This window comes from Polyodon spathula, chromosome 12 (genome assembly GCF_017654505.1).
Source record: "Polyodon spathula isolate WHYD16114869_AA chromosome 12, ASM1765450v1, whole genome shotgun sequence".
NCBI lineage: Eukaryota > Metazoa > Chordata > Actinopteri > Acipenseriformes > Polyodontidae > Polyodon > Polyodon spathula.
This window is the reverse complement of record NC_054545.1, coordinates 17776330-17792143: the sequence shown is the minus strand read 5'-3', so window position 1 is coordinate 17792143 and position 15814 is coordinate 17776330. Positions and strand designations below refer to the sequence as shown.

Sequence of the window (15814 nt, the reverse complement as noted above, 5' to 3'; positions counted from 1 at the left end):
CAGGGGAACAGCACAGTTAATAAAGCCAGTAAGAGGTAAGAGAATGGATTGTGAAGCACTTCTGTACAGTGTTACAGAACACCCTGCAGTGTTTACATGAAACACATTATTTTTTGCTGTATCTCAAGTTGTCTGTAGCCCAGGGGCATATTTTTCTCCCTAATCTTGATTGCTTTGATATTTTTATTCACACATTATGGATCACTTGGAGAGCAATGTATTTCCCAGCTGAATGACCCACGATTTGTGAATGAAAATCTCTAAACAAACTGGGATGGCAAATAATAAAGCCATGCCTGCAGGGTGTTCATTAACACTTCAGAGTACAAATCAACTTCAAGCACTGAAGAAAAGGGTGCCAGCTCTGCCTCTCTCTCCCCACCTCCACACGTCGCTGCCCTTGGAGAATGTGGAGGAGCGGATGACCTCAGGTGCCATCCAAGCGTAGGTGCCCGCCGCGCTCATCTTGGTGGTCTTGTGCCACTCCCGTGCCAGCCCAAAATCCGTGATCTTCAGGGTCTTGTTCCCCAGGTCCTCGTTCTCTACCTTCTCCAGAATCAGGACTGAAGACCAGGGAGTGTCAGTGGGAGCGGGAGAGGAGACAGAAGGGGAAATGAAGAGGGACAGGAGGAAAATGTGAACAGATGGGACGATTAAGAAGGGAGGAATGTGAGAGACAGAAAAGGAGAGATTTGTTAATGAAGCCAGACTGTGCAATCGCAACTGAAGCCTTGAGTGAAAGTAAGTGACTGTAATGTTAAGCAAGAGACACAGAGACATGGGAGCCCAGAAACGCTTTTACAGCTTTGCTACATGAGCACAGAAACAACAACTGGATGATTCTCTTTAAATACTATTCAAAAAACATTGAAATTCTGGTGTCAACTAGAGATATAACTAATCGTTGTGTAATCAGCGAATCAGGATACTTTCGCTGCATGATATACTGTACCGTAATAGAGGTCTGTATCGTTTGTACTGTTATACCAAGACCAAAAGCACAACATGGCATAGTGTAGAACCAAATAATTCTTGAATTAAGGTATGTGTTTTATGGCTGGTATGAACATGGCCTTTAACAAAACAATGCATTATTTAAAAAATCGGTAGCTCTTATTCAGTACCATCAGGACCATCCCGTGTATCATGACCTGCATATGGGGAGGTCAGTGTATCGTTACACTCCTAGTCTTAACTTAATAAAAAGGTATTTTTCCTTACCAGACCTGAAACAAAGCCCAGCAAAAACAACTCTCCACTTTTACGTGGCATCTCTATCGCCCCCTGCATTGCCTCATAACACTGTGATCTGCCTTGGTGAGCCAGTAGAATTCAGAAATCACACTGCTACAGTTCCCTGGTCCATTACAACACTACAGTTCCAAACCCAAAAAATATCAAAATCAGTGAAACTGGCAGCAATTAAACAGGGAGCCCACAGTGTGTAACCACTGTGACAGAAGACAGCATGAATCCAGGGACATTGGAGAGTCTCCCCAGCTTGCAGAACAGTAGGAAGCTTCTTGATGAAACTGCAAATTTCTGCAGAAATCTCCGAACAATAAAAGCCATCTGAGTAAGATAAGCTCAACTGTGCCACTGAGATATCCACAGCTTAAAACAAGGTGTAATGAAAAATGGGGCATTCCTAATGAACACCACCCAGAACCTTACTGAGAGAATCATAGAATACAGCTGTGTACCAGATATGAAGACAATATGTTGAAGCGTTAGGTCTGTGTTATCCGGAAATAAAAATGCAAAATGACTCATCTTATAAAATACATTTCCATTTCTATTCGAAATGGTTGGGAGATATTATCAGTAGTCGATGAGGCAGCAGGTCCCTCACAGGGATGGTTATGTATTGCGATACTGTACCGTGGCCTGCATATTATGAGAAGCATTATATTTAGGGCTTGATGTTTTCGGTTTTAACCGATAATAACCGAAAAAACACCCCCGATGACCTACTAGTATTTTTTTTTCTGTTTTTCTACACCAATAAAACACAGTATTAGCTATATAAACTCCTAGCCATTCAGCCTAAGTGAAAGGTTTGAAGTTTGAATCTTTTTTCCGTTCAATGTTTACCAAGTGGCAGGCAACAACAGGACGCTTAGATGACACAGTGCAATTTCAGAGTTACTGACGCTCTGTGTAAGGAGCAATTTTCACAACATTTTAATGATTACAGTTTAATCTTTAACTGTTTCCCTCTGGAAGATGAAGAGGCACTGCAGAAACAGTTCATGGAATACACGCTCAGTTCACCCCCTACATACACTGCAGTTACAGCACTATACAGCTTTTATTTCTTATTCAGAAAGACTTTAATATCTGAGTTTATGTAGCCTCGTCTTTATATCTGGGATGGGTTTACTTCAACTTTGTTTTTTGCTACTAATGTGGACTGTTGGAACTCATACAGTTTTTATCCGCATCTGCACTTCAACACTGTCAGTAAATCACTGTATTATTATTATTATTATTATTATTATTATTATTATTAAGCAGACTAAATAATTATATTAAACTTACAGTTACAAAGTACTACAATTAAGGAAAATGTTATTGTAATTTAAATTATTATAGAAACTGAAAGCTAATGTGTTTGAGTGGTGTTTATTTATAATAACCGATTTTGCATAACAATAATAAAAACTGAAAAACCACCCCCGAACTAAACAAAAAATAAAACCAGAAAAAAATCAAGCCCTATTCATACTGTGACTTTTATTATGGTTAAGTATTATTTTATGACTGTACACCCCAATCTACAACAAGCTCTGTACCTCTTAAGATCCCAGTGCAGCTGCTGTTTTAGTTTTACAGTATTGTACATCAAACTACGCCTCGAATGCTGCAGGTTAGACACTGTGCTGGTGGAACATTACCATGGAAAAGCCAGCTCCTAATCAGCCTGGCTCCTGTTATTGTGCAGCCTGCCCTATATTTGAATGTGCATCCCGCTGGAGTCACGCTGTGCACCCTACCTCCTCAGGCAGCTGCACGGGCTGAATATCAATGCCAGCTTTGACCCTGGATTCAAAAGAGACCATCTGTCAATATCCACACAGAGGTAGGGCTGAGGACAAAATCTTACATTCTGGGAGGCTTTGTCATGTAAATCAACGCAACCTGGCAAGCTGGGGCTTAAAAATAATTGCTCTAACCACTAGACCACACTGCCTCCCTCCCTCCCAGTCCCTCAGCTCTAACACTAGACCAGACTGCTTCCCTTCCTCCCCCCCAGTCTCTCAGCTCTAACCACTAGACCACACTGCCTCCCTCCCTCCCAGTCCCTCAGCTCTAACACTAGACCAGACTGCTTCCCTCCCTCCCTCCCAGTCTCTCAGCTCTAACCACTAGACACACTGCCTCCCTCCCTCCCAGTCCCTCCCAGTCCCTCAGCTCTAACCACTAGACCACACTGCCTCCCTCCCTCCCTCCCAGTCACTCAGCTCTAACCACTAGACCAGACTGCTTCCCTCCCTCCCAGCCTCTCAGCTCTAACCACTAGACCAGACTGCTTCCCTCCCTCCCAGTCCCTCAGCTCTAACCACCAGACCACTGCCTCCCTTACTCAGCTTTAAACACTAGACCACACTGCCTCCCTCTCTCCCAGTCACTCAGTTCTAACCATTAGACCACACTGCCTCCCTCCCTCCCAGTCTCTCAGCTCTAACCACTAGACCAGACTACCTCCCTCCCTCCCAGTCCCTCAGCTCTAACCACTAGATCACATCACTTTCCTGATCCTATAGCTCAAACCACTTGACCACTACCTCCTTCCCAGTCTCTAATAATTAGGCCGCATGTATTGTACAGTTTGATATACATAAAACTGTTCTGGACTGATGTAGGTTTCTTTAACAGCCTCAGAGTTTCACAGATATGAAACTTCACTGAATTTATACAAAATGTGTAAGTCAGCCCAGGTGATGTAAGCAGGGAAGACAAGCTAACTGCTAGGCAGCGCCCAGTGCAGGTTCACTGCTCAAGTGCAGAATAAATCCTCTCTAATAGGCTTGGGGCTTTAAGAGATCCAACAGGACCAGCCCTGCAGTCAACAATAGCAACCCCTCCCCCGCCCTGCACAGTGCAATGCAGGGATATACAACAAACTGAACCTGCAGAGTGCAATGCCGGGATACACAACAAGATGAACCTGCACAGTGCAATGCAGTGATACACAACAAGATGAACCTGCAGAGTGCAATGCAGGGATACACAACAAGCTGAACCTGCATAGTGAAATGCAGGGATACACAAGAAGTTGAACGCTTTGAGAACTTCATGCAACATCTGCTCCCAAGCCTCTTAATTAGATGACAAGATGTTTATTTCCAGTAACTTAATTAGGTGTGTTTTTACTATGCAAAAATGATGCGCTAATGACATTTCGCATCTGACCTAATGTGCACTACAGGTAATTGTCCTGTCAGCACAAAATCACTTGCATTGTATCAGGTGCAATATGGTTCTTATCTCTTTGCTACTAGAAAGAGCTATCCATCTAAATCTGGTTTGTGGGATCATAACTGGAGTTATGCAGAACTGGAATAGGTGCCTTGAGTTTTTGTGAGGGTTAATATGACTGGAACTGGTTATCCTGGATTCAGGTACCCCGCTAACATTTGTGTGTGTTCTTCACTTTGAAATACAAAATCGCTTTAAACAAAAACACTAAATCAACTTATCTTTTATCAAAGATCTGTGTTTTGACACCAATCACACAATGCTACAGACACTTTCCAGCTGAATGTAGCAGTGAAACTGCTCATTTTTACAGCAAAACACTGCTCATGAAAATGTATTGGTAGAATCATAGAATACAGCTGTGTACCAAATATTACAATTACTCACTTTATACCCAAAGAAGCTATACTGAACAATTTAAAGTGAACAGCATGATCACCAACATGTATCATGCAGAACGTTGACAATCCTGCAAATCTAACCTCACTATCTCAAGTGCTGTCTTGAGCTAGGGGGCTTTGCCACTTTAGTGGCTGCAGGTTTGTGAAATGTCTGACACGAGGGGATTACATTTTCTTGAACGATACCCTCAATCAAACTGAACCTAGAGAATCACAGAATGCAGCTGTGTACCGACTATGAAGCTAACATCTCAAAGCATTAGGTGTTTATATTCCAGGAAACAAAAAAGTTACATGACCCCTATGTGGCCTCTGTCTTAGGTCACAAGTCAAAGAGTACCTATAGATTCCTCAATAGATTCCCTTCTCATGGGACTATCAAGTCTGAAATCATCTCCGATGGTGTTTGAGGCATTAACACTATTAAAAACTTCAGAACTGTCATCCACCAATCAGGAAACTCCACTGCAGGGCACCACCACATGGAAGATGGCCGTGGAATGTTCAGACAGAATGTAAGCCATCAAAAACAGGAATTGCCAGTCCCTCTGGCAATCAAACCCTGCTCATCAGGGCTTGCCTTGACAGCTGACCTTGTCTGTAAGGTAGCACCCTCGCCAATGGCACACGCTGCCCGACACGGTCAACTATGGCAATGCCCTCTAATGTGGGTTCTATTGCTTAAGCAGGTTTATATATTGGGGGAGGGAGACAGGCACTTACTGTTGCTGGACTTGAGGTCTCTATGTATGATGGGCACTATGGCCTGGCAGTGCAGGTAGTGCATGCCCCTGGCAATCTGCACGGCCCAGTCCACCAGCGTGTGGGGAGGGATCCTCTTGCCGGACAGCACGCGGTTCAGGGAGCCCCCGCGGGCAAACTCTATGACCAGGCAGAGGTTGGGCTCCAGCAGGCACACCCCGCACAGCGCCATGATGTTGGGGTGCCGCAGCATGGCAAACAGCTTGGCCTCCTGCCGCACGTTCTCCAGAGTCTGACCCACCTCCTCGTCGGGGTCCCGCCGCGCAGCCTTCACTGCCACCTCCTCCCCCCGCCACAGCGCCCGGTACACCTTCCCAAACCCACCCACCCCAATGATCTCCTCCAGGGTCAGCTCAGCAAAGTCAATCTCCAGCACTGCCGGGAGAGGGGGAGAGGGAGAGGGAGAGGGGAGAGACAGGGAGACAGAGAGGGAGGGGGGAGAGAGGAAGGGAGATGGAGAGAGGGGGAAAGAGAAGGAGATGGAAAGACAATGGGAGAGGGGAGAGAGAGTTATTGTTATAGTCCATTCAAGATGATCCACTTGTGAAGGTGCACAGCCAGAAGGCAGTAAAATGTAATTTTCAAAAAGGACAAATAAAATGATCAGTATCACTCTCTCTCCACTGCCTATTATTAGCATTAGCTACTTTATAATTGGCTTCCTAACTTCTTTGAGAAACAGATTTTTGTTTTGTAGTGCACAGGTTCGCTAGTCTCATGAGCACTCCTTAACCCATGTCTTGTTTTGTTTTTAATAAGGCGGTCTCAGTTGAAGGGTACGTTGAAATGGGAAAGTTCGGTGGTTCCAATATTGAACTGGAATCATTTCTCTCTGTACCAGAATCTACCTGGCATTATATGTGCCTGTAGATTGTTAGATTAGTGTTTTAAGAAATTCCTGATTCCAAAATAATCATTTTACAAAATCACACCGTTAGGTGACCTTTCAGCTGTGCTGGTCCCATCATCTTCTTACTGTTGAAAGGTCATGTGGTTTCAATTTGTTTCTTTGACTTCCTGTCTCCTAAACCTTCTATCAAACACAGTGTATCAGTGTATCTGTTTCAATGCACTCACCCGACGGTTTGGGTAGCTCTTGGTTAAAACTCTGTTTAGGAAGCTATGATTTGGTTGGTTATCACCACAGAAACACAGAGTCCTAGTTAAAGGGTACTAGCTAATAAAATGATTTCATAAACCCTTTAATTCCATTCACTATATAGGTCCCACATGTTTTAAAGCGAGATATTTGGAACTTCACTAAATTAAAGAAAGTTCTCAGTCGATTGCCTTGTTATTAGGAAGTCTGATAACATTTCACTTCCTAGGTCATTTCACATCAGGAGTGTCTTTGGTGTCAAAGTTACTGCCTGCAAGGTGTGAGAGCAGGGAGCAGGACTCACAAATACCTACACAATACTGGTGTGGTTTGGATGCAGCAACAGCACCCACACATTATAATACAGCTATTGAACACCTGCCATAACACCGTCAATGAAGTACAGCACCACCATGGGCGGCCAGGACAGTGCTGGCTTGGCAGGAGGAGACCGTCTGGAAGTTGTTTATTGTTCCGGATGCATACATGACCCAATTCCTTTAGGGGTACCTGTCTCGAGAACAGCCCATTGGGACTGTCCCTTATGAAACAATGGCAATGGATATTGAACTACCTGCCACTGTCTGATCTACAGAGCTGAAACTGACATGCAACAGGGAGATGCAGCTTTTATACATCGCATAATGCATGTCAGGACTCCCCTCTTCACAACACAATCATCAGCTATCTACAGAGCTTGTTGCCACTGAAACACAACAAAAACAGGTGCAGCAGGGTTGGGGTCAAGTCCTGTTTTCAATTCCAAATCCTTTTCATACATTCTAATTGATGAAAAGGGAAGGAATTGGAAATTGATTTTAAAAAGGAATTGGAATTGAAAATCTGGAATGGACGCCGACTACGATCCCAGCGTACACACATTGCATTGTACTGCAATGGAATAGATTAGAGTTCCAGAATTACATTGCAGTAACGTGAACGGGTTATATCGTATTTATGTGTAAGAAACGCGGCTAGAGTGGGAGATAGAAATGAAATGCTGGTGGAAAGGAGGGCGTGAGATAAAGAGACAAAGAAAGAACCGAGATTCAGCGGGGGATGGTAAGGAGCGATCCAGAGAGGTGACGGCAAAGACTGGGTGAGATTATGCTGAGACGGGCATGCAGGCATCATCTCGGCCTGCCAGGCGGATGCTTATAGCTGTCAAATACAGCTTGTATAAAATGCAACAAAACAAATGATGTTACTGTACACTAACTAGTTCAGTTATCTGGCAGTACCGAGTCATGCTCACCTCACACGCGTAAACACAGTGTGTCAGCTCCTTAGTTAACTGCAAGTTCAGTAACCTCACTTACGGTGTAAGGGCAGTGCGGGGCACCCCGCATACTCGTCCGCCGCCTTGCCCCTCAGCTGGTCAGAGATGCCCTGCCCGCTGCTCACGTAGTTGCTAGGGAAGATGCCGACCCTCTCCTCGATCTTTCCTGTCCACCAGCCTTCGTCCCCGGAGACCAACGAGTCCTTGGACAGGACCTCCACCCAATCCCCCTTCCGCAGGCTGAGCTCGTCCTCCGCGCTGGCATCGTAGTCAAAGACGGCCGTCCAGTATCCAGAGACCGCAGGGGCTGAGGCTGGCGACGGGGCTGCAGCGGCGATGGAGGGGCTCCGCTGGCAGCCGACCACCGCCGCCGCCGCGCTGTCGGCCTTGGCTGACTGGGAAGCAGAGCCAGTGGCGCTTGAGTTATTATTAAATGAGGATTTGAAGGAATCCATTGAACCGATCCATAGGAGCAGTGTGGATGATCTCGGCGGCTCATATACACCTGACAGGGGATAATTTAAACGGGCTTGAGACCCTCCTCCATGAAGAAGGTAGAGCCCAGCTGGAGTTCACAGAAGCCAGCGGCGTTGTTTTTAAAAACAGCGGCATTTAATGACAATCCATCCCGCTCTCCTCCTCCTTCTCCACCGCTGCGGACGACGAGGAAATTATAACTGTTCGTGCTGTATCGGAATTGTGGCTTTGCTCTTAGTATTGCCCCGTCCCGTCCTGCTCGCATCCATCTCTCGACCACACTGCGAGGACCCGCACCGCTAGAAACGCCATTGGACAAATCTCCTCGACGATACACAGATTCTCACTCTGAATGGTGAATTCTCCCTTCAATCGCTTTTAGTCCCTCCTTTCTGTCAGATTCAGAACCTCCTCTAATTGTTTATGCGCCACGCCTGGTATCCGGTTGGGCACTGTCGCCTGTCAATCACTGTCAATGCCCGACACTTGAATCCCAGCAAAAATACAATTAACCACTGCGCGAATACATCGCAGTTCTGCATCCAAAAATACACCCGAGACGGGTTACACGTCTACAGTGTGTTGGGATTGAATGGAAACACATGTGCTGCCGTATTCGTTCAAATCCATGTCAATCTGGTGTTTGACTCCAGTGTCTAGGCCTAGCAACGTAATTTTGTTGTTGTTGTTGTTGTTTTTCATTGGTTTACTAAAATCAAAATTTCAAATGCATTGAAATTTCTGCTCACAGAGATCTGCCCCACTGCCACATCTCATTTATAACGGGATCACACACACAGATGCATACCATTGACATTAACCTAGGGGCAGGGGGGCAGGGGGGCAGTTTCAGGGGATGCGCATAGTGTAATACTGCAGAGTGGAAGTAATGCATAGGTATACATTATAAAGCGCGTTAATAAACATGGCAAATATGGTAAATTATTGTGACTGCATAGTATGACCTCGACGCCAGCTCCGTCGTGCATAATGCTAATCAAAACAAATTTCATTAATTCATTCCTCAGTCAGGGTGTTCGGGGGCTCAGAGCCAGACAATAACCCCGCTATAACCAACATATTTAATGCTGTTCATGGCATAATACTTCGGCTACTCCGGGTATCTATTTCTAAAACACAAAACGTATTTATTTTCAATATAAGAATATAATATGTGTTGTACAAGAACTAAAATTAAGGTGTTGTCTTCTATGTGTTTCTTTTTTTTTATATAACCGTGACAGTTAAAAAAAGTGGCAAAAAGTAAACAAACAAAGAAACACAAATAAATACATACATAAATATATAAAACGTGCATAAGGATTTCAAATGGTAGACTGCAATGTAAATATAAATTCATTATTTTTATATTTTAGCTACAATTTTTTCATGACAAGACGAGAGATATACTGGAAATAGTCAATAATCTTGTAGTGCTCTCGCTTACGGCCATACCACCTTGAGAACGCCCGATCTCGTCCGATCTCGGAAGCTAAGCAAGGTCGGGCCTGGTTAGTACTTGGATGGGAGACCGCCTGGGAATACCAGGTGCTGTAAGCTTTTCTTGCTGCAGACCACGAGGGGGCGCAATTGAACAAATATTGCACTCTCATCTGCGAATTGGTTTTCAAACTTTTTAGGCCCCCGTCGTACCCCTTACCAAATAACCTAGTCTTCCGCGAACCAGCATCTGCACACGAAAACAGGCAAAATGTGGTATTTTCTAATTAAGTACTTAAGCAAAGACACTACAAATCAACGGCGTGTTACAACGAGAGGCCAATTAGACCGCAAGTCAATATTTCGCATTCAGATTTGTCATGTGTTGCAGGGCAGATTTCAGTAAGGCAGGTAATTCTGTATTTAAAAATGAACTAATAGGACTTTAAGTTACAAAATGCTTTAAGCGGACCATTAAAAAAACAAAAGCGCTTCGATTTGCTGGCTCCGAAGGCACTCGGGAAAGGAAGAAGGGCTGGAGTTCAGCCAAGTACTGTACTGCAAATGGAAACTGCTGTTAATAACTAACACAATAACAACGGTGCAAATGCACCAACTAAAAATGCTAATATGATTTCAAAATCCAGACTCTAATAAATATGAAACAGTCCAAATTAAGAATGAAAAAACAGGTTATGTTTCTGAAAAACAAAACTATGGTTCCAATTTAAAACAAAACCAGAAAGCAATTCTCACAAAAGTCATGCTTTTTTTTTTTTTTTAAGTGAACTCGAATTTGAGCAGGGACAATGTAAAATGCTATGTGTGTTCTGCTGTATCCGATTTAGCCAGAATAAGCAGGTTTTGAAGTGAATATTTCCAATAGCTAATCTATTGAAAGTAGATATATTTATCAGGCAGTCAAAAACGATTTAGCAAAATGCTTCCATACATGTTAAAGTGTTTAGTGCAGTAGTCTGTTCGCGATAATCAGCTGCAAGACAATTCAAGCTTATTGATGGACACTCTCTGTATGATATGAACACACTCAATAGGGCTGGAGTAAAGAATCTAATTCCGGACGCTTTTCCCAATCCAGGATTTCGGGTTTGATTTATTTATTTTTTTAATCACGGAATTCCAATTTTGTAATACTACTACTACTACTACTACTACTACTACTACTACTACTACTACTACTACTACTACTAATAATAATAATAATAATAATAATATCGTGCTTTTGCTTGTATTAATAATTACAGGTGTGGATGGGTTGGGTAATGCACTCACACGACAAAGAACGAATTAATTAATAATGAAAGAACACATACAAGCATTGCAAATAAACATAACAGTCGTGTCACTCCAGCTCCAGGGCAGAACGAGTGCGTGATTTTACTATCTGAGTAGCTGCCTGCTCAACTCAATAATACTGTTGTTTAAAAACATATACTTAGATAAAACACTGAACTGATTCAACTACAAACACTGAACATTTAAACTCCACAGTAAACTTACCTAGTAAATACTACACATTCTGAACAGAAGCAGCATCATGCAATGACAATCTTTGAGTTTTTGTTTTAGCCTGCAGACTGCAGAGCTACCACGCTTCTATTTACATATGTAAATTAGCCATGTGTGCGCTCACACACTGTCAGCAGCCGGCTGGGTGTTTATAATTAACCTCGCCCAACAGAAAGGAATTGTACACCAGTACGGCTGCGGTTTTATTTGAAAGGAGATTCAACATTGTTAATTTGATTGCTAAGTCGCAAAGTACTACAGTGTGGCAAAAAAAAAAAAAAACGTTGTCCGCCATTACAGGATTTTTCTCGAGTACCCCCAGGGGTAAGCGAACCCCAGTTTGAAAACCGCTGTGCTATGTAAATCATAAATAAAATATTCATGTGCTTTGATCTGCTATTGACATGATATATGGCAGCTGCAGTCAGGTTGGCTGGTCGCGGTTGTCTCCTGTGGATGGCACTGGCGATTTGGTCCCACAGATGTTCTATTGGACACAGGTCGGGAGAAAAAGCAGGCCACGGCAAGACCTCGACATTGTTTTCTTGAAGTCAATTGTGCAATTGTAATCCTAGCACTGTGTGGTCTTGCATTGTCCTGCTGGAACATCGACACTTCCTGATTGGCTTGCAGGAATAGAAAACCTGTTGCCTCAAGGACTTCTTCAATATATGCCTGAGCAGTAAGGCTGTGCTAAATCTGCACCAAAGGCGTTCTTGTGTTAAAGGAGATTCCTCCCCACATCATCAGACTTCCACTGTCCCACCGATTGACTTGAACAACGCAACAATCAGCAGAACGGTCCTGGGCCGGTGCGGCGACCCTCTGCCTTCCAGGACGTGGCCTGTCCCTCACAGAGCTGGTTTCCTGGTTTCTCTGGACTAGTCTGCTGATTACTGAAGCAGAACATCTCATTCTCCGGGCATCTTCTCATAATGATAGACCGCCTTCAACCATGCCGCTACAACCAGGCGATCTTCCTTACTCAAGCGGGGCGCGGTCGTATCATTTGCTATTGCGTTAATTAAAATCACGTCTTTTCGAATGGCTATTTATACAGATTCTTAAACAACTCATTTTGGCAATTTTAAGTCAACTCAAATACCAAACAGTGAGCACCTGGCGTTTTTATGAAATTACATGAATTGAGCTCAGTATTTTGTTATTACAAGGAATATTGTATCATTATTTAAAATATAATTATATATGTGCCCAATGAGCTATTGATGTGCAGCTTGGACTGTTGCGTTTTCATTGTGCATCAGTGTGTATATACATATATGTACTACCTGTAAACTATACTGTATTTCAATATGAATCTTGCATTGTAACCCTGTACTGCCCTGAAACACCTGGATAAAGGCATCAGCCAAATAAATAAATAATAATAATACATAATAATGACCCTAAAAGTGTCCCCTAGTAAAAACATAGTAAAATGTAATACAGCACACTGAAACCATGGTCAAGTGTAATACAGCAGAGTTTGTTTGTTTGTTTACTGATTTATTTATAAAGGACACATACACTTATAATTATAACACAAGTGTCACTTACATGACACAGGATGCATCATAGTTTCAGTGTAGCCAGGAGACTCATTGACAGTTCCAAGGAAGACATTCATGACAACTGTAATAAATCTCCATATTACTTCTACTCTAAACTATAACCAAAATCAAAATCAGTCCACTGGCTGTTAGTGAAAGGTAGTTTGGGCACATTAAAATGTAAAAAGAAATAGCTAGCTTCGCATCGAAATGTAAATCGCAAAGCAGAAAGGGAAATGTTGTAGCGGAAATGTACATGGGCAGAGTGAAATGTAGAAAGCAAGTGGCAAAAGTGAAATAAATGAATGAATGAATAAATAAAAAAAAAGGTAATAAATAAATAAGGTAATAAATAAACAAACAAATAAATGTCCATGTATTGATTTATTTATGTATACATTTATTTATTTATTCCTGTATTTATTTATTTTTTAATTTTATTTATTCATTCTTAATTTTGGCATGGAATACTCTCCATAAGCAAGGTCGGGCCTGGTTAGTACTTGGATGGGAGACCGTGCTGTAAGCTTTTCTTGCTGAAGACCACTAGGGGGCGCCATAGTACAAGCATTGCATTTTCTACTGCTATGTGAATCTCTGCACCTCTCCATGCACGAACTTTAAGCGCACTTATTTCACTACCTTTGTGTTCTTTAGGTTTTTCCCAAGCCATGTATAAACTGGGTTTAATTATTCATTTTATGGATTGCCTTGACTAGACTACACCCAGCCACCTCCAGACCCTCAACTCTACCTACACCCCCCACCCGACCTCTCTGCTCTGCCTGCACTAGAAGACCGGCTTTACCTCCGCTATGCCTCCCCTGCCTCTAGAACATGCTCCTTCCCCACCCTCGCCCCGCAGTGGTGGAACGACCTTCCTACAGATGTCAGGACTGCCCAGTCCCACCTTCCGGCACCTCCTCAAGACACATCACTTCAGACAACACCTGTAAAACTCAACTCTCCCTCTGGACAATATAGCACTCTGCTTTTAATGCACTTTAACTTGCACTGATCTGCTCCCTATTTTACTATATTTAATCCTGCACTTAATCCAATCTGTAGTATCTTGTATTTCACCTGCACTCGTATCTAACCCTGATGTGACTATCAGCACTGTTATCTGCTCTTGAACTGCCCCGATATCAAATTGCTGTATTTTGTATTTGCTTTTATTATGACTGAAGTGATTGTATTTTATATCTTGCTCTAAATTGTACTGTAATTCTTGATATGTTTTTTTTGTATACAACTGTAAGTCGCCCCCGGTAAGGGCGCCTGCTAATAAATAAATAAATAATAATAATGGAACCTTGCACTGTGATCAAAATCTCCTCCCATTCCTAGGTTAAAAGTCCGTCATTCTGCTCAGGTGACTGAGATTTGGTTCTACAGTGAACTGCTGTTGCTAAAACTGGAAAGCTCCAGTGGAGCACATACTGTTCTTGACCAATGAGGCAAGCCAAAACTAACACAGCGGCATGTTGAAACATGGCGCAATACGTATCCAAAGGAGCTCCCTTGACTATAGCATTGTAAAGAAGATTGCTGTGCGCATGAACTTGAATTTACACAGCAGCCTGAATTATTTATTTTACCACATCTATTCCAATCGACATGAACTGTCTGTACAAAAACACATTTCAGGGGGCTACCGTATATCATATAACTATTCTAGTCAGAGTTAACAAAGGTAACCCTAACCAATACTTTAAGCTTAGCACAGAAACCAGGACCAGAGGACACAGCTGGAAATTAAGTGGAGATAGACTCAGGACAGAGAGAAGGAGACACTTCTTCACACAGTGGTGAGGGGATGGAGTGGGTTACCTAGCCATTTTGTTGAGACACAATCACTGGGATCCTTTAATACCCAAATTGACAATGAGCTCAATCAGCTCCTAGGAACCAGGCTACCTTAGATGAGCTGAATGGTCTCCTTCACACATTTTCTTATGTTCTTAAGTTGGATTAATTTTGCAAACTTATACTATAAATGCATCATTACATTCAAATGCTACACAAGGCTCTGTACAAACAGTTGCTGCTAGATGAGGCTGGAGTTGTGAATTTCTTTTTTCTACCAATGAAAAGTAAATGAATCAGTAACAAGCTTCAAATGTATCTATATTCATGTTTTCACTTGAGGAACAGACAGACAGAAAACATAATTCATTATCGACATGAATGTATCTACTGAATGAAAACTTATGTGTTTTCTTGGTATATTTATTTATTTTATGTAACGCCTTTCATAGTGGACCACCATCACAAAGCCCTTTACAAGATAATGAGGAATACACACATTAAATACAGTACAGTAAAAAACAAAACAAAACAAAAAAAACTTAAAGCATCTTCGATAATGGAGTGGCCTGAATGTTGGGATAAAAATGTACTAAAATATATATTATATATGTTTTTAAAACCTCGAAGATACTGTATTTTCTTTTTTAATAATACACCCTGAAATGTTCTTTTTTATAGCTTGTGACAGGGTTATGATAGCATGATCTAGTCAAGTACAAATCAATAAAATCATATTCAGTTTCCCCACGGTTTGAAATTTCTGTCTTATTTTTATATTCCTTAAATAAAAAAAAAAAATAAAAAAAAAATAAATGCAAAACTTTCATGTCTTATGATCTGGACAAACATGGATTGAAATATTCCATGGTTCTTTTAAATATTCTTTATTTTACCTGAATGAACACATGAGAGACACGCGATGCAGCAGAACGGGTTTCATTGAACCTGCAAGCGTTGTGCGACACAATCATCACTTTACCAG

At 42.3% G+C, this 15814-nt stretch overlaps 1 protein-coding gene and 1 non-coding gene across 2 annotated transcripts in view; one reads left to right on the top strand and one right to left on the bottom strand.

Moving 5' to 3' along the window:
- map3k9 (mitogen-activated protein kinase kinase kinase 9) overlaps positions 1 to 8801 on the bottom strand; it is a 33652-nt gene extending 24851 nt beyond the window's left edge. Inside the window, exons 1-3 of the mRNA XM_041267048.1 lie at positions 8064 to 8801; positions 5607 to 6020; positions 383 to 563 (exon numbers count right to left, since the gene is read on the bottom strand). Coding sequence (XP_041122982.1) covers positions 383 to 563; positions 5607 to 6020; positions 8064 to 8478 — 1010 coding nt within the window. The 5' untranslated portion in view covers positions 8479 to 8801. The remainder of the gene's footprint in view (positions 1 to 382; positions 564 to 5606; positions 6021 to 8063) is intronic.
- A 1140-nt stretch (positions 8802 to 9941) lies between these two features.
- LOC121325058 lies at positions 9942 to 10060 on the top strand. Its single transcript, XR_005951295.1, has one exon. It is a non-coding gene; the product is annotated as a 5S ribosomal RNA (ribosomal RNA).
- Positions 10061 to 15814: the final 5754 nt, after the last annotated feature.